The sequence below is a fragment of the Pan troglodytes genome, chromosome 11 (genome assembly GCF_028858775.2).
Source record: "Pan troglodytes isolate AG18354 chromosome 11, NHGRI_mPanTro3-v2.0_pri, whole genome shotgun sequence".
Classification (NCBI taxonomy): Eukaryota; Metazoa; Chordata; class Mammalia; order Primates; family Hominidae; genus Pan; species Pan troglodytes.
In genome coordinates, this window is record NC_072409.2 from 46,219,750 (window position 1) to 46,241,780 (window position 22,031).

General features: G+C 42.6%; 2 protein-coding genes across 8 annotated transcripts in view; one reads left to right on the forward strand and one right to left on the reverse strand.

Annotated features, from left to right (window-relative positions):
* The window catches only part of IARS1 (isoleucyl-tRNA synthetase 1), an 83,558-nt gene extending 82,553 nt beyond the window's left edge, over positions 1-1,005 (forward strand). For all 6 annotated transcript variants that reach the window (XR_010148925.1, XR_010148926.1, XM_024345740.3 and 3 more), the window contains one exon: positions 452-1,005. Coding sequence is in view for 4 of the 6 variants with exons in the window: in XM_024345740.3 (XP_024201508.1) it covers positions 452-534 (83 nt within the window). In the remaining 2 variants the exon portion in view is untranslated. The remainder of the gene's footprint in view (positions 1-451) is intronic.
* The window catches only part of LOC107976711 (serine palmitoyltransferase long chain base subunit 1), a 61,951-nt gene continuing 40,921 nt past the window's right edge, over positions 1,002-22,031 (reverse strand). The window contains exons 6-9 of one of the 2 annotated variants that reach the window (XM_024345743.2): positions 13,216-13,348; positions 5,924-6,004; positions 1,765-1,911; positions 1,002-1,306 (exon numbers count right to left, since the gene is read on the reverse strand). In XM_024345743.2, coding sequence (XP_024201511.1) covers positions 1,890-1,911; positions 5,924-6,004; positions 13,216-13,348 — 236 coding nt within the window. In that variant the 3' untranslated portion in view covers positions 1,002-1,306; positions 1,765-1,889. The remainder of the gene's footprint in view (positions 1,307-1,764; positions 1,912-5,923; positions 6,005-13,215; positions 13,349-22,031) is intronic. The other variant, XM_024345744.3, reaches the window with a different exon arrangement.

The window sequence follows — 22,031 nt, forward strand, 5'->3', positions numbered from 1 at the left end:
AGTCATGGATAATGTTTCTTCCTCTCATCCCTTACATCTGACAACACGGAGACTATATTACCAACCAGGGAAGCTCACTCGAGCCTTGGTGTCCAGTTTCTGTTGAGGTTTCATTCTGTAGGCATGATTGCTGTCTTTCTCAACTGATATACCATGTGACCCAAAGTCCCCATCCTAAATCATATACTTGGTCTTTCTGTCGTGGCCAGCACTACCCTGAATTGTCTCATTAGCAGCAACTGTCAGGTTTGGTGAACATACCCACCATGAGAAACAAAGACTCCTACTAGGAAATTCCAAGGATTTAGAGGTTCACCTCAGGAGCTGGGACAAAAGGCAGAACTCTTAGGATAAGGCCAAATTCCTTACTACACAAGCAGTTAACATTTTTTTAAATATTCACCCCCAATAGGTAAAATACTGATTTTTCAACTTTTTCTTTCCATTCTAGAAATTACAGAAGACATCCCCGTGAAGACTTTGAATATGAAGACTGTGTATGTTTCTGTATTACCAACAACAGCAGACTTCTAGCATGTACTTATCAATGTTGTTCGGTCAGCCCTTCCCTAATTACACCTATCCCCTACACATACATGCACATAGACACACACATGAACACACTGAAGATATTTCCTTCAGGTGTGTGTAAAATATGCTGCTTGGATTGAAATTCAAATGGGATTGATTAGTCAAGTAACTTCAGACCTCACAGTAATCTTCACACTTAACCTTGGACACCTATGCAGTCATGTTGGGAGCAGGTTACAATGTTACTTCAGCCCACAGTTTATTTCTATACTTGAGTTCTTAAGTACAGAAGATAGAAGTGATTTAAATGGCATAGTATATATATCATTTTCTGGCCTTTTAAAATTTATTTGAGACCTCTTGATGAAATGGACATATTATATATTTCTGCCACCTGGATTTTCCTGGATAATTTGATGGAATATTTTAAGTTTCAGTAAATCAGAACAATAAACAAACTCACTCAGATATAAATGTGTTGAAAGTAATTCATTCTCCCATAGATAAATGAAACTTGAAATGTGTAATCTTTGAAGAACATAAAAACTTCATGGTGGTTTCTTATTAAGACAGTGGACTAGACATCTAATAAAACTTCTAATAAAACTTCTTTCCAAAATCCCGGGTGATAATTTGAGTCCTCAGAGAAGCAGATGACATGACAAAGTTAGATATGCAAGAATTTGTTAGAGGAAACATCATAAATGGAGGATAAACGGGAGATGGAGCAAGCGTAGGTCGAGAGAGCCTTCAGACTGCAGTGTGGGTCTGACACCTGTAAAAAGAGAAAATGAAGACTGATTAGCAAAAACTTAGACTGCAGTGCAACTCTAAGACGAAGTCTTGGTCAGGCCAATGGAGAGTTCCCAAGCAAGGATTCCTTTTAGTAGAGTTCAGAATTGGGCAGAAATAGCCTGGCTTTGTTTCTCTGACTTCCTCAAGTCAGTTTCTGGGAGGAGACCAAGGGGAGCGTGGCCTTCGCACAAATGCCTTGATGGATCTGAAAGTACCAACTACACTCCTTATGTCAGATTCTTTTGAAGGGAGATCTGAATGATACATCCCTATGGCTGCTACAACAGATGCATTCACACAAAAACCCACAAGTTGGAGAAAATAGAGGAAACAACCAGAACTTGGGGAATTGGAAAGCAGATAGACGGTGTTAACTAACTTGGTAGACCCAGGAAACCCCAATTCTAAATCAATGGAGGAACTGATAAACTTACTTACATTTCAGAATTCACAGCACCAGTTAACCTCTGGGATGAAAGGTGGAAGAGGCACAGAAATAGGGACGATCGCGTGAACACTGGGAAGCCTTATAGCTTCTCCCATTTCCACGTTGCTAAGCAACTTTATTCCCCCCACAGTTGGCATCTGGAAGGTAAAAAGTGACTGGTTGGTAGAAGTCGGAGTGAATGGAAGACAAGAGTACTTGTAAGCCTGGAGGATTCCTAAAACCAACCCTCAGCTTAGATAATTTGCTAGAAAGACTCAGAACTCAATGAAAGCTATTGTATTCGTGGTTACAGTTAATGACAGGGAAATGTTAAAGATCAAAATCAGCCAAAGGAAGAGGAGAGGGCAGAGCCCAGGAGAAGTACCAAACACAGCTCTTGTCCTGTCTCTCTGAAGTCAGCAAGCATTACTCTACTGGCATCAGTGTGTGACAGTATGCACAGAGTATTGCCAGCCAGGGAAGCTCACCCAAGCCTTGGAACCTAGAGTGTTTACTGAGGCTGCTTTACATATCCATGATTGATTGTCCATGTGGTTAATCGCAGTCTCTAGGTCAGCTGCTCGTGCATGACCCAAAACCTCCACCCTAAATCACATTGTTGGTATTTCTGATGTGTTGTACACCCACCCCCCCACCATAAGACTGTATAGATTTGTCCCACCCCAGCCATAAATCATACTGTCAAGGCTATTCAGTATGATTCAAGATCCCCAGGTAAACAGAGGCATTCCTATGTAGCATAACATCCAAGGGCAAGGCCAAATTCCTTTATACAGAGTACTGTACTGGAAACAAGATTAAGTGGCTTTATGTATACTGTCCACTATACCAAAGAAGAATATAAAAGATTGACACCAAGTATTGGCTGGGAAAAAGGCTCACTCTGAACAATTAACTTTGAAATTGAGAAGTCCATACTCAGGTCAGTGTTTTAGCCCCCAACTCTTATTCATGAGACTTCCATCTAGAATTACGAGAGATCTAGTGAAAGCCTCTAATCCAAAACCAAAAGAGAATACCAAAACAACTTTGAGGAATCAAGCAATGCAGTGAGAAGAAAATTCCCCCTGCCAAATGTGTTAATATCCTTAGAGTTATAAGATACTACATCTATAAAATAACAATGCTACAAAACATGAAAATCTCAGAGGAGAAAAAAATGTTCCTGTTAATGTAAGACTTAATAGAAAAGAAAAAAAATCATTGGAAAATAGTGTGAAATTTTCCAGACACTAGATAGATTAATAAATATTTAAGGTGGGAGAAAAGAGATATTATACATAAGTTAGAGTCCAGGAGTTCCAGTATCCAAATTGTAGGAATTCCAGAAAGAAGAAAAATAAGGTCAGAAAATTATAATTAATGTAAACAAATTTTGCAGAACCTACAGCCAGATTGAAAGATATCTTTGGCCGGACACGGTGGCTCATGCCTGTAATCCCAGCACTTTGGGAGGCCGAGGTGGACGGATCACGAGGACAGGAGATCAAGACCATCCTGGCTAACATGGTGAAACCTTGTCTCTACTAAAAATACAAAACATTTAGCCGGGCGTGGTGGCAGGTGCCTGTAGTCCCAGCTACTCCGGAGGCTGGGGCAGGAGACTGGCGTGAACCTGGGAGGCGGAGCTTGCAGTGAGCTGAGGTCGTGCCACTGCACTCCAGCCTGGGTGACAGAGCGTGACTCCGCCTCAAAAAAAAAAAAAAAAAAAAGATATCTTCAAATGTCTAGCACAATGCATGAAAATAGACTCACTTCCAAGGCACATAACAGAAATTTCAGAACATGAAGAGAAGACTAAGTTTCTAGAAAGAAAAAAGCAAAAGGGATATACAAAAGATTAGCAATTAGTAAGGATTTTTCTTTTCAACCTCTGGGAGCACAGAACAATTTAGTAAGGATTTGATTTCTCAGCAACACAGTAAGAAGAGAATCTCCCCAATCTTTGGGGAAAGTTTTCTAACTATATTCTACCCAACCAAATTATCAAACAAGTATGAAGGTAGAATAAAGACATTTTCAGACATGAGTTAGGTCTCAAAAAAAAATTATCTCCCATGTACTCTTTCTCAGGGAGTTATTGGTAGTGTACTCTACCAAGCTGGAGCAACCCCACTGAGGTCGTGGTTCCTAAAACCATTCTCCCATGAAGGGAACTAGGTTTCCCTGGGAAAAAAATGGCTGATTCTAGAGCTGGAGCTGGGAATGTACGAGATGAATCTGGAACATCTTGTAGTAACAGAAAGTAAAGTGATCAAAAAACAGTGGTGAGTGACATCAGCAAGATGGCAAAATATTAATAGTAAGCCCTGCCGGGTGTGGTGGCTCACACCTGTAATCCCAGCACTTTGAGAGGCTGAGGTGGCGGATCATGAGGTCAGAAGTTTGAGACTAGCCTGGCCAACATGGTGAAACCCCATCTCTACTAAAAATACAAAAATTAGCCGGGCGTGGTGGCACGTGCCTGTAATCCCAGCTACTCAGGAGGCTGAGGCAGGAGAATCGCTTGAACCCGGGAGGCAGAGGTTGCAGTGAGTTGAGGTCGCGCCACTGCACTCCAGCCTGGGCGACAGAGCAAGATTCCATCTCAAAAAATAAAACAAATAAGCCCCAGGCCCTCATTCTCCCATAGAGACACTGACTTAACAATATATGGACCAAACTGCCTTTGTGAGAATTTTTCAGAAATCAGTTTAAAAGTTGCAGTACCCCAGGTGAATGTAGAAGCAAGAAGAGCTGATTTGAAGCAGGTGAGAAAGTCCATTACATTTGCATACCATAGGTTCTCCCAGTACCAAGCACAGTGCAGCACAATCTGGAGATACCTCCCACTTGCACCTTCCTTCTCAAGAGGGAAAGAGTAGAGTGGAATGTATGTCCCATGTTCTGGCTTATAGTGGGGCTGACCAAAGGACTGATTTCTGTTCATGTGACTCAGAGCACTGACAGGAACAGTGTCATACTTTGGATGACTAGGGGCTGCTGAGAACAAATGTGAGACCTATAGCCTTGTTACAGCACTGCAGGAACTAGTATCATAAACAGATACCAAGGGGAGCAAGAAATTATGAGTTCCTTAAAAAGACACAGGGGCAAACCTCTTCAGGAAATTGCACAGACAAACCCAGAGAAGATACATCGCTAGAAAAGATTCAAGAGGTCCCCAAGATCTCCAGCTAAACTAATTTGTAATGCTGTTCCTTTTTACAAAGCCAGTCTATAAAGGCTAAGAGAGATGGCTGTTTTTTCAGATGCCCAAATCTCAACAAAAGATTAGCAGGTGGCCGGACACAATGGCTCATGCCTGTAATCCCAGCACTTTGGGAGACCAAGGCAGGAGGATCACTTGAATCCAGGAGTTCAAGACCAGCCTGGGCAACACAGAGAGACCTCATCTTTACAAATAATTTAAAAAATTAGCCAGCTGTGGCGGTGCATGCCTGTTATCCCAGCTACTGGGGAGGCTGAAGCAGGAGAATTGCCTGAGCCCAGGAGTTTGAGGCTGCAGTGAGCCGTGATCAAGCCACTGTACCCCAGCCCAGACCCTGTCTTTAAAAAAAAAAAAACGGCTGGGTGTGGTGGTTCATGCCTATAATCCCAACACTTCGGGAGGCCGAGGCGGGCAGATCACCTGAGGTCAGGAGTTCGAGACCAGCCTGGCCAACATGGTGAAACCCTGTCTGTACTAAAAATACAAAAATTAGCTGGACGTGGTGGAGGGCGCCATAATCCCAGCTACTCGGGAGACTGAGGCAAGAGAATCTCTTGAACCCAGGAGGCGGAGGTTGCAGTGAGCCAAGATCGCACCATTGCACTCCAGCTTTGGGGACAAGAGCAAAACTCTGTCTCAAAAAAAAAAAAAAATCACAAGGCATACCATGAAACAGGGAAACATGGCCCTATCAAAGGAACAAATAAATCTCTAGAAACTAACCCTAAAGAAATGGAGATCACCAGGCAAAGTGGCTCAACACCTCTAATCCCAGCACTTTGGGAGACTGAGGAGGGAGGATCACTTGAGCCCAGGAGTTCAAGACCAGCCTGGGCAACATAGAGAGACCCTGTCTCTAGAAAAAATAATAAAATAAGTAATAAATAAATACAATTAGCTGGATGTGGTAGCATGTGCCTGTAGTCCCCGCTACTTACTTGGGAGACCGAGGCAGGTGGATAACCTGAGCCTGGGAGGTCGAGCTGCAATGAGCCATGATTATGCTGCTGCACTCCAGCCTGGGTGACACATTAAGACCATGTGTCAAAAAAAAGAAAAAAGAAAAAAAACAGAAACGATGGAGATCTATTAGTTGTCTGACAGAATTCAAAGTAATCATCTTAAAGATGTTCAGTGAGCTACAAAGAACACACAAAATCAGGAAAACAGTATCTGCACAAACAAAATGAGATCAATAAACTATAATAATGTAAGATGTTAGTGATCAGGTAAACTGCGTGTGAGTATATCAGCTGTATTTGCATCTTTTTTATAAATCTGAAGATATAGAAGTTCATTTTTAATAAGTGTCAGAAACTGAAATTAAAAACCTATTGTAGGCTGGGCACAGTGGCTCACGTCTATAATTCCAGCACTTTGGGAGGCCGAGGCGGGCAGATCATGAGGTCAAGAGATCAAAACCATCCTGGCCAACATGGTGAAATCCTGTCTCTACTAAAAATACAAAAATTAGCCAGGCATGGTGGCGCACGCCTGTAGTCCCAGCTACTCGGGAGGCTAAGGCAGGAGAATTGCTTGAACCCAGGAGGTGGAGGTTGCACTGAGCCAGGATCGCACCACTGCACTCCAGCCTGACAACAGAGCGAGACTCCATCTCAAACAAAAACAAAAACAAAAACCCTATTGCAATAGTATCCTAAAATATGGAATACTCAGAGATAAATTTGACCAAAGATGTATGGTGCTTGTATACTGAAAAGTACAAAACATTGCTTAGAGATAATAAAGAAAACCTGTAGGCCAGGCACAGAGGCTGACACCTGTAATCCGAGCACTTTGGGAGGCCGAGGCAGGTGGATCACAAGATCAGGAGTTCAAGACCAGCCTGACCAACATGGTGAAACCCCGTCTCTACTAAAAATACAAAAAAATTAGCCGGGCATGGTGGCGAGTGCCTGTAATCCCAGCTACTCGGGAGGCTGAGGCAGAGAACTGCTTGATCCCAGGAGGCGGAGGTTGCAGTGAGCCGAGATTGCATCACTGCACTCCAGCCTGTGTGACAGGGCAAGATTCCGTCTCAAAAAAAAAAAAACAGAAAAGAAAAAAAACAAAGCCTATATAAATGGAAGAGAGAAATAATGTTTATATTAGTTAGCTAAGATTGCCATAACAAAATACCACAGACTGGGTGGCTTAAACAACAGAAATTTATTTCTTTACATTTCTAGAGGTTGGAAGTCCAAGATCAAGGTGTCAGCAGGTTTGGTTTCTCCTGAGGCCTCTCTCCTTGACATTATCTGCTGGCCATCTTCTCACTATGTCCACATATGGCCTTTTCTGTGATTGGTTCCTGAGCAAAGTAATGCTATAATGGACTCATGGTTAACTGTCTCTTAACACAGCTGCTAAAAGTGGATTCTGTGTTCCCTCAGCCAGAGACCTGTCAACTTAACCAGGACTCCATAGTGCCACTGGGAATTTTGGTTCATGAGAAGAGCTTATTTACTTCTATTATCAGAGTGTTTGCTTTGGCAGCACATACACAAAAAGTGGAAAATTATCAGAGACAGAGAAGAACATTATGAAACGCTAAAAGGGTCAATTCATCAAGAAAACTTAGTAATCCTAAATATGAACTAAACAAAAAAGCTAAATTTGAGATGCAACCACTGATAAAACTGAAAGAAATAGACAAACCCACAATTACAGTTGGAAACTTCATTATCCTTCAACAACTGATAGAAGAACTAGACAGAAAATCACCAAGATAGAAGAACCCAAAAACACCATCAACCAAAAAGACTTGACATTTATAGAACACTCCACCAAACAGCAGCAGAATACACATTTTTTAAGTGCCCATGTAAGATATTCCAAAATAGACTACCGTATTAGCCATAAACCAAACTACAACAAATTTAAAGTCCCCAAACACCTGAAAAGTAAACAATACACTTCTAAATAATCCATAGGTCAAAGGGAAAGTGTAAGCTGGGCATAGTGGTGTGTTTTTGTAGTCCCAACTACCCAGGAGGCTGAAGCAAAAGAATCCATTGAGCCCAGGAGTTCAAGGCCAACCAGAGCAAAATAGTGACACCCTATTTCTTAAAACAAAACAAAAATGAACTAAATACAAATGAAAACACAACACATCAAAATTTGTGAGACACAACTAAAGTAGTGTTGAGAGGGCAATTCATAGCACTAAATGAACATTCAAGAAAAGAGAAAAAGTTTCAAATTAATAATTTAAGCTCTTACCTCCAAATCAAGAAAAAGAACAAAATAAACCAAACGTGAGCAGAAGGCAGGAAATAATAGGAGAAATCAATCAATGGAACTGACAATAAAAATACAATAGAGAAAAAACAATGAAACAAAGAGCTGATTCTTTCAAAAGATCAATAAAATTGACAGACCTCTAACAAGACTGACAAAGAAAACAGGAGAAAAGGCACAAATTACCAATACCAGGAGTGAAACAAGGTATATAACTGTGGACTCTGCAGACATCAGAATAATACGGGAATACCATGAACAGCACCACACATGTACATATGACAACTTTTAAGAAATGGACCAATTCCTTGAAAAACACAAACTACCTCAATTCACTCAATATGACAGATAATTTGAATAGCCTGATAACTACTAAGGAAACTGAATTCAGAATTAACATACTTGCAAAAAAGAAATCTCTCCAGGCCCAGATGGTTTTCATGGGAGAATTCTACCAAACAATTAAATAATTAAAAGTAATTCTATACAAATAGCTCCACAAAATAGAAGATAGAACGCTTCCCAATTGATTCTGTGAAGTGTTATTCTGCTACCAAAACCAAAGTAAGTATCAAAAAAAGTGTATTATAGGACAATCTCCCTCATGAACACAGATTCAAAATCCTTAACAAAAGACTGGCAAATCGAATTTAGCTTTTTATAAAAAAAAATTATACCCCATAACCAAGTGGTATTTATTTCAGGTATGCAAGGCTGGTTCAATATTTGAAAATAAATCAATGTTATCCACCACATTAACAGACTAAAAAAGAAAAATCACATGATCATATCAACCAATACAGAAAAAGTAGTTGACCAACCAAATTCACATTGATTTGCAATGAAAATGCTCAGAAAAAAAAGATGAGGTGCAGGAAAGTGAATGTAATAAAGAGCATCTGTAAGAAATCTGCACGTAACATTATACTTATTGGTGAAAGAGTAAACGCTTTCTAATATCAGGAATAGGGCAAGAATGTCTTCTCTTACTACTTTTAACACAGTCCTGGAAGTTCTTGCCAGTGCAATAAGGCAATAAAAGGGAATAAAAAGTAAGTAGATTAGAAAATAAATAAAACTATTTACAGATGACATGACGACTGTCTACATGGAAAATCCTAAGCAATCTAGAAAAACAGTTCCTAGAGCTAATTAAGTGAGTTTGGCAAGGTTGCAGGATACAAGCTCAGCACACAAAAACTCCATTTCATTTCTATATTTTAGCAATGAATACGTGGACATCAAAATTTGTATTTGCAAACCATATATCTGATAAAGAACTATGATCTAGAATGTATAAAGAACTCTCAAAACTCATTAGTATAAAAACAAATCATACAACTAGAAAATGGACATGAAAAGACATTTCACTGAAGAGATGGCAAATATGCACATGAATGGATGTTCAACATCATTAGCCATCAGAAAAATATAAATTTTTCTATACACCTATCAGACTGGCTAAAAAAGTAGTGACAACACCAAATGCTTCTGAAGATGTGGAGAACCTTGATCATTCATATCTTGCTGATGGGAACATAGAATGGTATAGACACTTTGGAAAATAGTTTAGGAGTTCCTTTAAAAACTGCAATACTATAAACATAGCAACTGCATTCCTTGGCATGTATTCCACAGAAATAAAAACTTAAGCTCACATAGCATGAATGTACATGAATGTTTAGAGCAGCTTTTTTTTTATAACAGCACAAAGCTGGCAACAACTCAGATGTCTTTAATAGGTAACTTCAATAACAGTGGTACCTTCATGCCATGGAGTAATACTCATCAATCAAAAGGAACCAACTCTGGATACAAGCAACAACTTGGATGAACCATCAGAGAATTACGCTAAATGAAAAAAGCCAACCCCAAAGTGTTGCCTACTGGATGATTCCATTTGTATAAAATTCTTAAAATAACAAAATTAACAAACAGAACAGATTAGTGGTTGCCAGGAGTTAAGGAGTGGGCAGGTGGGAGGAATGTGGATGTGGCAACATGAAGGATCCTTGTGGTGACAGAAATGTTCTGCATCTTGACAATGACAAAGTCAATATCCTGGCTATGAAACTGTTCGTTTTGCAAGAGGTCCTCACTGGAAGAGACTTAGTAAAAAGTACAAAGGATTTCTATTATTTCTTACAAGTGCTTTTGAATCTACAATTATCTGAATGTAAAAAGTTTAATTTTAAAAAGATCTGTGAAGCAGCATGAACACAGACTTAGTGGAGTGATAGGACAGACTTAAGTCCGTGAATGACCATGGTGCTGAGCCCCACTATTGGCAAAGCATTAACACTGTTTACTGAAAGGAAGGAAATGAAGCATCAGACAGTGTCTATGCCTGACAAATTTATCAAAACCAATTTACCAAACACCATGTTTACCTCTAGCACTCCTACATTCAAACACATTTCAGGTAGAGTATTTAAAATTATGTAGCAGAATAAACAGGTTAGCAACTCACTGGAAATGGAAATTTTAAGACACTGGGCATAACACATGGAAGTGAATTTAGCCTATGTTTCCTAGCAGTTAAAAAAAAAAGACAATGTAGTATTTATCAAAGGAAGCATAGGAGTTCACCAGTAACCATCAACTTTTTCTGGACTTTAAAAGAATTTATAGTGGGGTGCTTGTGTATAAAGTGACACTGAATGACTGCAGCTGTCTGTAACTCTGCTTTTACTAAAAACCTAGAAACACTGTTTAAGTCAATGGCGCTTCAGTTAGTGATGAGTCTTTCACATTATTTTTTAAACTATTTGCCAAAAATTAATAAAAATATTCATTTTTATGGTCACACTAGTATACTACTTAGACCCAGGACACTTGCTGTAGTGCTCCTAGACTGCTGTAGGGCTATAGTGAGGAATGGGTCACATGTACTGCAGAAGCCCCAGGTAGAGTCAGCTCTGTAGTAATTACGATAAAAGGTTCTGTCGCTGCACAAGCGTTCCAACGGTGAGTGGTAAGCAAGAGGCCAGTGCAGGGCTTGAGGGATGCCAGGCTCTGCAACACAGTTATCTGGCCCCTATTCTGAGCTCCAGCTTCCTTTCATTCATTTACTGAACTACTGTTTATTGACCATTACTAAATGATAAATACTATTCTAAGTAATGGGCTCCCAACAAGAAACAGAAGCAAATAACCACACAGATATAAAATTATAAACCGTTACAAGCTCTACAAAAGAAAAGTACAGTAAGTATGAAGCAAATGAGCAGAGCAGGGTGCGTGTGAGAGTGTGTGTGTGTCTGTGTGTGGGAGGGAGGCTTGAGAAGCAGGGTGACCTTGACAGGCAGTTTGAGTGCTCGTGTGAGCATGGATAAACAAGAACAATAAATTCTCTCTGGCTGTAAGATTTTGTCCACATGCAGCAGGGGTCTTGACCTGCTCTGCGAGGTGTGGGACGGCTTCCCTGCAGAGGTGACGACGTATGTGAAGGATGAGAAGGTTAAGTAGGAGAAGGGAGGAGGAACAGTGTTCTAGTCAGAACAAGCATGTGCGCGGGCCCCAAGGTGAGAGGACACTAGCATACAGGGCTGGCAAGGCTACAGCTTAAACACCTCAGGGAAAATGGTACAAAATAAGCCTGAAAAAGTGGTGCAGAGCTCACAAGATCATACAAAGGACTTGGGTCTTTATTTTAGGAACAATAGAAGCTCTAAATTGTATTAAATAAAATGTGACAAAGTAGGATTTACATTTTAAAAAGATTACTCTGGCTGTGATGTTAAAAAGGAAAAGAGGAGGCCAGGCGCAGTGGCTCACGCCTGTAATCCCAGGAGTTCAAGACCAGCCTGGCCAACATGGTGAAACCCCATCTCTACTAAAAATACAAAAAATTAGCTAGGTTTGGTGGTGGGTGCCTGTGGTCCTAGCTACTTGGGAGGCTGAGGTAAGAGAATTGCTTGAACCCGGGAGGCGGAGCTTGCTGTGAGCCAAGATCACTCCACTGCACTTCAGCCTGGGCGACAAGAGTGAAACTCCATCTCAAAATAAAAAAAAATTAAAAAATAAAAATAAAAAAAGGCCAGGTGCGGTGGCTCACGCCTGTAATCCTAACACTTTGGGAGGCCGAGGCAGGTGGATCACCTGAGGTCAGGAGTTTGAGACCAGCCTGGCCAACATGGTAAAACCCTGTCTCTACTGAAAATACAAAAAATTAGCCAGGCATGGTGGCGCATGCCTGTTAATCCCAGCTACTCGGGAGACTGAGGCAGGAGAATTGCTTGAACTTGGGAGGCGGAGGTTGCAGTGAGCCAAGATTGCGCCATTGCACTCCAGCCGTGGTGACAAAGTGAGACTCCATCTCACACACACACACAAAAAAAAAACAGAGAAGAGGAAATTAAAGTCAATTTGAGACCAAATTTTAGTCCACTCATAGGACGACAGGGCTTGGCTTGGGGCGGCAGATGCTTCTGACTGGTTTAACCAGCTGCCTGGGGCCTGCCAGCCCTTGCTTGGCTGTACCCTGCCCTTCACAGGAAACCTCGGTAGCATGCATTCAGCACAGGCACGCGAGTGTGAAGATCCACTTGTGGGTAGTCAAAGAAGTGTCCAAGTCACGGCTCCTCTATCCTTAATAAGGTAGGAAGCAAGATCAGCTGAGACCAGGTGACGGGGTGAATGGGTGATGAGACATGGAGAGACTTTGCCGGGCAGTCTGAGTGACAACGTGAGGTGGTGACCACAGACTAGGATACCACACAGCCACAGAGCTGCACAAAGAAGGCAGATAGCTGTCCTCATCTGGACATCAATAAATAATTACCATGGCAGATAAATGACTATAGACACCGTTAAGCATCTTTTAAGTGAAGGTTTCACAAATTTTGAAACCTTTGGTGAGGTGACTATTTCTTGAAAAACAAAAAGCAGCATTATTTTATGCAGATAACTTCTAATGAAGTATTTCTCTAAGACAGTCAGTATTATTTCAAAGGAACTGCTATTACAAAACTAGGTAAAGTTTACTTACACAAAAACAATGTCCCCTCTTTTAGAGTAAGCAGGAATAGCACTGGCTATGGTGGCAAATCCATATGAGTATATAATGGCTTCTTCTGTCTTCATAAATTTTGCCAGGCGCTCTTCCAAATCCAAATGAACATCTATTTCAGTTAAAAAAGTTAAATGGTTAAACTGTCTTATAATTCTTTTTCTCTACTAAAGAACAAATAAAAGAACACAAGCAGTATAATTATCAATGCTTTCACCTTATGGCCAAAATGGAATTGTTTTTAAATGATAGATTATACAAGATCTATTAAAATAATTCTAGGCCCATACAACTTCTAAAATACATGAACTAAATCAGCTACGCATCTATCTGCAAAATGTGTTACTGGGGCAGTTCCAACTTCTGGTTATGCTTTGATATCACTCTACTGTAAGACTTCAAGGCCTACCAAGTTTCCCTGCATTAACTGTCCTTGACCAAAACCATTGAGGTCTCACCAATGTTTGGTGTTAACTTATTAATGTCTGTTTGCATTGTAGCAAAAAGAACCCTGTATACTTTGCATCAAGAAGGTGACACTTACTAGAACTCCAGTAACCACTCCTCTAACAATCTGTGTCAGCATTTAGTAGTGGCACCTCCCATCACTTTCTGGGGCTGGGATTCTGTCTCAATTTCTTGTAAGTGTAATGAAGAATTCAAATTTATAGTACAAAAGGAAATATAGTCCTTTTATAGATGCACCGTAAGGAGGATGTTGACATAATAATGAGGATAAATTATAATTATTAGACTGACATGTTTTATTTTCCTCTTAAATCATGGCTCCTTACAGCCTTTTACCTCTCAGACTGAACCATGAGGCTTCATGCCCTCGGACGGAGGACCAGTGATGCTTAGAATAAATAGGCCACTGGCCAGCTTAGAATCTTAAAAACTTTAAAACAGCCTTAAAATGAGACATTATCAAGGAGGGAAAGGGATTTTAAAAAATTCCCTTAGCTCTTTTAACTATGGCAAGACCCAACCCTGGAGGACTAGATAACAGAGTTTCACCACAGGCCCTGTGTGGAGAGAGCTCGAAGAAGCCAGGCCCCTCCAGTCTTAGAGCGCTATGGGAGAAAGGAGGGAAATCAGAGGCCACAGAGTTGGATTTTGAGACCCAGGATGAGTGAGCCAGACTTCCTAAAGAACGTTACAAAACTGTTAAAATGAACTATTAATTCCATTCCTATCAAATAGTGATAAAATATGAGGCATGCTTCTTCCTATTTGTACGTTAACACAGTCAATATCATTTGATTTCCATTACCAATTGGTTATAGTTATTTTATAAAAAGGACACTTTTCATTACACCAACATTAAATAAACGTAGGACTTTACAACAACACACAGAGTTTAGAAGAACGTATCCCAGGTGATCTTCGAGTATAAGACCTCTGACACTACGATCACATGAAATCCAAGGCCGTGATTCCTTGTATCTGACAGCCGCCCTCTAGGAGAGATGCTATCAGAAAAGGTTTCAGGCAAAATCTAGCAAGAAAGAGGAAAACAGCCAAGTAGCTGAGCATGGGTTACTCTTGGGTATGTCTTCCTTCTCATCCTCATTACCGTTCTCTGAGCGCCATCACTTTGCCACCTCTCACGTTCCCAGGTAGGAGGCCTCCTTCAAAGTATAATGGTGCTTCTAATTGAAAATATCTGCCACAAACCTTCACAGTTCAGCCAGAAGGACAACTCAGGCAACAGTGGTTTGCTTTCATTTGGTATCTCCATTTCAAAAAGAAAAACATGCTATGTATACAAACTATTTTTGCTAACCACAAAAGGGATTTTAAATCATTCTGTAGACTTCTTAGCTCTAAATGACTCTTTTCATCCATGAATGATGAGAATGTAAAACTGAGTATGACCCTGTTTCAGGACTTTAGAGTGAGTTACCCAGTTGATGAAAATCAGCATGTTAAAAAAAAAAAAAAGAAAAAAGAAAATCAGCATGTTACAAATCTTCCCATCATTAGGTATACTCGTAACTGTTTATATACAGTTGCCATAAGTGGGAAGAAGAATCTCTCAACAATAAATCAATGACTTACTGGTTCTAGCATAGTCCCAAAAGTTCAAAAAGACTAGTCTTTTCCTTCTATCAGAAGACACTGGGTTTTAGCTGATGTCAGCCTTGCAAAGCAGGTTTTGTGACAGGTAAATATGGGTAACTGAAGAACTTGTTTCTCTTAATGCTCCTTCGTGCAACGAAGAAACTCTCAACCTAAGGGAGGAGAAGGCAGCAAGCAGGAAAACTACAAGGGCACTCACTTTTCTTCAACTTTTGATGTCCATATCTTCTGTGTGTATGATCCATTTCACTAACTGGAGCTGTAGATTTGCGTGGAATAAAACTAAAGTACTATATTCTACAATTCACTGTTAGTACTAAACACGGCAGAGAAGTGACCATAGAGGGAGGCGTCCTAGAATGCCTCCGCACACCTCACAGCCCTCAGCACTTTCTTGCACTTGCTTATCTGCCTGTCTGGCTCCCTCACCAGAACTTCAGGGACAGGAGGCCTCACTATCTCGGTCATCACAGAGCTCAGATTGTAGTTAGGTCTGGGGGTTCAGCCCTGGGCAGCCTTGGTGCCTTCCTCTGTCAAATAGGGGGGATAGTCCTACCTTCCTCAAGGGTTAGTAGGACGACTGCACAAGTTAATGCTGATAAAACACTCAGAACACTGCCTGGCATGGAACAAGCAATATGCTATTTAAGAGTTTGTTTAATTACATTAATACTTGTAGAATAAAAGAAAAGGTTTTATTTTAAAAGCAAAAACCTGGTCACACTTTAGGCAATCTTCTAATAAAGCTATGTGAATTCTGAATTGTTAAGACTATCTTCCAATAAGAGCCACTTGTTCAGCTTCTCACTTACAAGGAGGAGAGATTACGGCCTTCCTGGTTGTTTTCCAGAGAGAACACCATAAAACAGCTGACTTTAGGACGTTTAGAAACAAACTACATTTTCTCTTAAGGCCTTCATATTTTTGCATACATACTGTCCTTAAAAAAAAAAAAATCCCTAGAGGCCAGGTGTGGCGGCTCACACCTGTAATCCCAGCACTTTGGGAGGCCGAGGCAGGAGGATTACCTGAGGTCAGGAGTTTGGGACCAGCCTGACCAAAACGGAGAAACCCTATCTCTACTAAAAAAAAAAAGAAAAATTAGTTGGGCATGGTGGCGCACGCCTGTAATCCCAGCTACCTGGGAGGCTGAGGCAGGAGAATCGCCTGAACCCAGGAGGCGGAGGTTGCAGTGAGCCAAGATCATGCCATTGCACTCCAGCCTGGGCAACAAGAGTGAAACTCCGTCTCAACCACAACAACACACACACAAAAATATCCCTAGAGACATGCACAATTTTTCTTCTTAAGAGTATGAGTGATAGCCCTTAGGTACTCACTGGAACATACAGAGCCAAATGTTTTTCATGTTTTCACATGCGGTATCTTATGTGATCCTTAGCAAAGTGTTCTAAAGCCATGCAAGCAATGATTGTTCCCACTTACACCTGAGAAAACCATGATCCCATGACTGGTAAGAAGAAGTGGCAGATCTAGGAATTTTATGACCAAATTGTAAGGTCCCCTGACCAAGCTGCACCATGGTCAAGCCATCGTGACCCCTGTGACCCACACGTACACATCCAGAAGGGGTCCTGCAGCCAGAAAATCTGGGACAACAGGAAAACCACAAAAGAAGAAAAACGGCTAGTACCTGTCTTAGCTGATTAGCCAGCCTTGGGGCATTCTACCATCGTAACAGGCTCTACCCTAACTGATCAATCAACCTCACGACACGTGACACTGTGCTCTGTAACCTTGTGATAATGTACCTTGTGACATTCTTCCCCTACCTGCAAAATCCAGCCCCTAACTGTAACTTTCCATTGCCTACCCCTAACCTGTAAAACCATCTCCAATCCCACCACCCTCTGCTGACTCCCTTTTCATACTTAGCTCACTTGCACGCGGGTGATTAAACAGCCTTGTTGCTCACACTTAGCCTGTTCAGGTTGTCTCTTCAATTGGACGCATGCATAACATTCGGTGCCGAAAGCCCGGGATAGGGGAACTCTCTCCGGGAGACCTCTCCCCTATCCTCCCCACGCTCTTCCATCAAAGAGACTTCCCTCGACCTCAGGACCTCAGACCAGCCCCCGCGAACACTCCCACCTCTGTCTATGGATCGGGTAAGCTGCCTCGGTCTCTCCTCATCTCTCTCCCTCTTTTTCTCTCCTCAAAATTGAGACGAGGAACCTTCCTCTTATCCGTGTTTCCAAAATCCAACATTGGTCACGGACTCTTCTTGGGAAGACAGTCTTCCCTCGGTGTTTGGTGAACGCCAGGGATGCCAGCCTTGGCCATTCGCCAGCCACACAACCCGGGACCTCCACTGGGGATGCCCACTGAGGATGCTAGTGGTTGCTCTTTTCCTTGTCTCTTTCTTTCCCCTCAAACTTTCCCAGTTCTAACATGGGCAACCTCCCACCCTCCATCTTCCCCACTGGCTTCTGTCCTCAAAAACCTCAAACCTCTTAGCTTTCACCCAATCTAAAGCCTAAACGTCTAATTTTTTTTTTTCTGTAACACGGCCTGGCCCCAATATAAATTAGACAATGGCTCTCAGCGGACAGAAAACAGCACTTTCAATTTCTCTATTTTGCGGGACTTAGACAACTTCTGTCGCAAAATGGGCAAATGGTCTGAGGTACCCTACATCCAGGCATTTTTTACTATGATCTCTCCCTAGTCTCTGCTCCCAATGTGGTCCATCCCAAATTTTCCTTATCTCCCTTCCATCTACCTCTCCTTCTTCTACTGGGGATGCTGACTCCTCTTTACCTGTTAACCCCTTCAATCTTTCTCCCCCCCACCCACCTATCCGAACCTGGCCCTAATTCCCCCTCAGAACCGAGTTCTACCCACAAGCCACCCCCTTATGTCCCTCCCATTACCATCCCTCCTCACACCTGCTCTGGCTTACAATTTGGCCCTGAAGCCGACCCCCATGCCCCTGCCCAGCAATTTCCCCTTTGAGACGTGGCAGGAGCCGAAGGAAAAGTTCGGGTTCACATCCCTTTCTCTGTATCTGACCTTTCCCAAATCAGTCAGCATTCAGGCTCTTTTCCGTCAGACCCTACTCAAATATATACAAGAATTCCAATACTTAACACAGTCCTATAATCCCACTTGGAATGACTTAAATGTCATCTTCACTTTGGACCCTAGCTCAATCTTATGCTGATGACTGCTGGCGCCTTGAGCCTGGCCTCCAAGGCCAGGCACTAGGGCAGTACCCGTGAAGGCCCCAAAGGACCTACCAGGCAGGGGCCCAAGGCATAGCCAGGCAGGACTACATGATCTCTTGTTTAGTTCAAGGGCTTCAGAAAGCTGCATATAAAGCCGTGAATTATGACAAACTAAAGGAGACCACTGAGAACAAAGGTGAAAACCCAGCTCAGTTTATGGCCCATCTAGCTGCCACCCTCAGGCGATATACAGCACCAAACCCTGAAGGGACAGAAGGCCGCCTTATTCTTAACATGCATTTTATTACCCAGTCAGCTCCTAATATTAGAAAGAAACTTCAAAAATTAGAGTCTGGCCCTCAAACCCTATAACAGGAATTAATCAACCCTGCCTTCAAGGTGTTCAATAATAGGGAAGAGGCTGCCAGGCGGCAGTGCGCCTTTCAGAATGACAAATGCTTGCCTCCACCTTAAAACAAACCCCAGCAGCACCGCCTACCTGCAAAAACTTCAAGGCGTACAAACCGCAGCGTTTAACTGCCCCTCTGGGACCTTGCTTCAAATGTCAAAAACCTGGCCACTGGGCCAAGGAATGCCCACGGCCCGGGATTCCTTCTAAGCCATGCCCCTGTGTGGGCCCTCACTGGAAGTCAGACTGTCTGACTCTCATCACCAATCCTGGAGCTCCTGGAGCACAAACCCGAAATGACCGACTCCTTCCCAGATCTCCTCGGCTTGGCGGCTGAAGACTGACGTTGCCCGAATATCTCGGAGGCCCCCTGGACCATCACAGACGCCAAGCTTCGGGTAACTCTTACAGTGGAGGGTAAGTCCGTCCCCTTCTTAATCGATACGGGGGCTACCCACTCCACGTTACCTTCTTTTCAAGGGCCTGTTTCCCTTGCCCCCACAACTGTTGTGCATATTGACGGCCAAGCTTCTAAACCCCTTCAAACTCCCCAACTCTGGTACCAAATCAGGCAACACTCCTTTATGCGCTCCTTCCTAGTTATCCCCACCTGCCCAGTCCCCTTATTAGACCAAGATATTTTAACTAAATTATCCTCCTCCCTGACTATTCCTGGACTACAGCCACATCTCAGAGCTACCCTTTTATCCAATTCCAAACCTCCCTCGCAACCTCTCCTTTCATCTCCCCACCTTAACCCTAAAGTATGGGATACCTCCACTCCTTCGCTTGCAACTGATCATTCACCCCTTATCATCCCACTGAAACATGGCCACCCTTATCCTGCTCAATGCCAATACCCCATCCCACAACAGACTTTAAGGGGCCGAAAGCCTGTTACTACCTGTCTACTACAGCATGGCCTCTTAGTCCCTACCAACTCCCCTTACAACTCTCCCATCCTACCTATTCAAAAACCAGATAAATCCTACAGGCTAGTCCAAGACCTTCGTTTCATCCATCAGATTGTCCTCCCCATTCATCCTGTCATGCCTAACCCTTATACTCTCCTATCCTCAATACCGCCTTCCACAACTCATTATTCTGTTATTGACCTCAAAGATGCCTTCTTTACCATCCCCTTACATCCCTCTTCCCAGCCCCTTTTTGCCTTTACTTGGACTGACCCTGACACCCACCAGTCCCAACAACTCACCTGGACCGTCCTGCCCTAAGGTTTCAGAGACAGCCCACACTACTTTAGCCAGGCCCTCTCCCATGACCTGCTTTCTTTTCGTCCATTTGTTTCCCATCTCATTCAATATGTGGATGACCTTCTTCTTTGCAGCCCCTCTTACCAATCCTCCCAGCCAAGACACTATCCTGCTTCTTCAACACCTCTACTCCAAGGGGTACAGAGTATCCCCCTCCAAAGCTCAAATTTCTACTTATCTTGGTATAATCCTCCACCAACATAGGCGTGCACTTCCAGCAGACCGTATTCAGCTAATCTCCAAATTCCAATCCCCACCACCAAACAACTACTCCTCTCCTTCTTAGACGTTGTTGGATACTTCTGCCTTTGGATACCAGGTTTTGCCATCCTAACCAAACCACTCTATAAACTCACAAAAGGAAACTTAGCTGAACCCACAGATCCTAAATCCTTCCCCCGCCCCTCCTTTTACTTTAAAAAAGGCCCTAGAGGCAACCCCTACTCGAGCGCTTCCCGACTCCTCCCAACCCTCCTTCCTCTCCACACAGCAAAAACGCAGGGCTGCGCTGTAGGAATTCTTACTCAGGAACCAGGCCTGTGACCAGTAGCCTTTGTATTCAAACAGCTTAATCTTACAGTCCTGGGCTGGCCGTCATGCCTGCATGCCACAGCAGCCACAGCCCTTATACTCTTAGAGTCTCTCAAAATCACAGGCTATGCCCCACTCACCTTTTATAGCACTCACAACCTCCAAGACTTAGTTTCCTCTTCACATATAAAACATACTCTCGGCTCCCCACCTCCTCCAGCTCTATTCACTCTTTATTGAAAATCCCATGGGGACCATTGCCTTTGGACAGGACTTCAACCCGGCCTCTCACTTACTACCCACTACAAATCCTAATCCACACGACTGTATTTCCTTAATCCACATAGCCTCCTCTCCTTTTCCCCATATTTCCCTTTTTCCTGTCCCTGACCCAGACCACACTTGGTTTATTGATGGCAGTTCTTCAAAAACCAGTTGATTAACACCAGGAAAAGCTGGATAGGCCATTGTGTCTCACTCATCTATCACTGAAACTGCTGCACTCTCCCCATTTACAACCTCTCAACAAGCTGAATTAATAGCACTAACTCATGCCCTAACTCTTGGCAAAGGACTGCATGTTAATATCTATATTGACTCTAAATACGCCCTTCACATCCTCCACCGCCACCCTGTCAACTGGGCAGAAAGAGGTTTTCTCACTACACAAGGATCCTCTATTATCAATGCCCCCTTAATAAAGCCCTCCTTAAAGCTGCCCTCCTTCCAGCCAAAGCCAGAGTAATCCACTGCAAAGGACACCAAAAAACCTCTGATCCCATTGCCCAAGGAAACACCTATGCCAACAAAACAGCCAAAGAAACAGCAAACTCCCCAGTATCTGCTCCCAGTGGCCAATATTTCTCCTTCTCATCTATCACTCCTATTACTCTCCTTCTGAAACCTTAACCTACCAGTCACTTCCCACTCAAGGCAACTGGTTTTTAGATCATGGAAAGCTCCTTCTCCCTGCCTCTCAAGCTTACTCTATCCTCTCCTCCTTTCATGACCACTTCCATGTAGGATATAAATCTTTAACCCACCTTTTAGAACCTCTCATTTCTTTTCCAGCCTGGAAATCCATCCTCAAAACAATCACCTCTCAACGGGCTATAATGCCACTCTACTACCCCATCAAGGCTTTCTTAAACCTCCTCCTTTCCTTATGCATCAAGCACGACAATTTATCCCTGCTCAAGATTGGCAAATTGACTCTACTCTTATGCCCCGTGTCTGGAAACTCAAATACCTCCTGGTTTGGGTCGACACCTTCACCAGATGGGTTGAGGCTTTTCCCACGGGGTCTGAAAA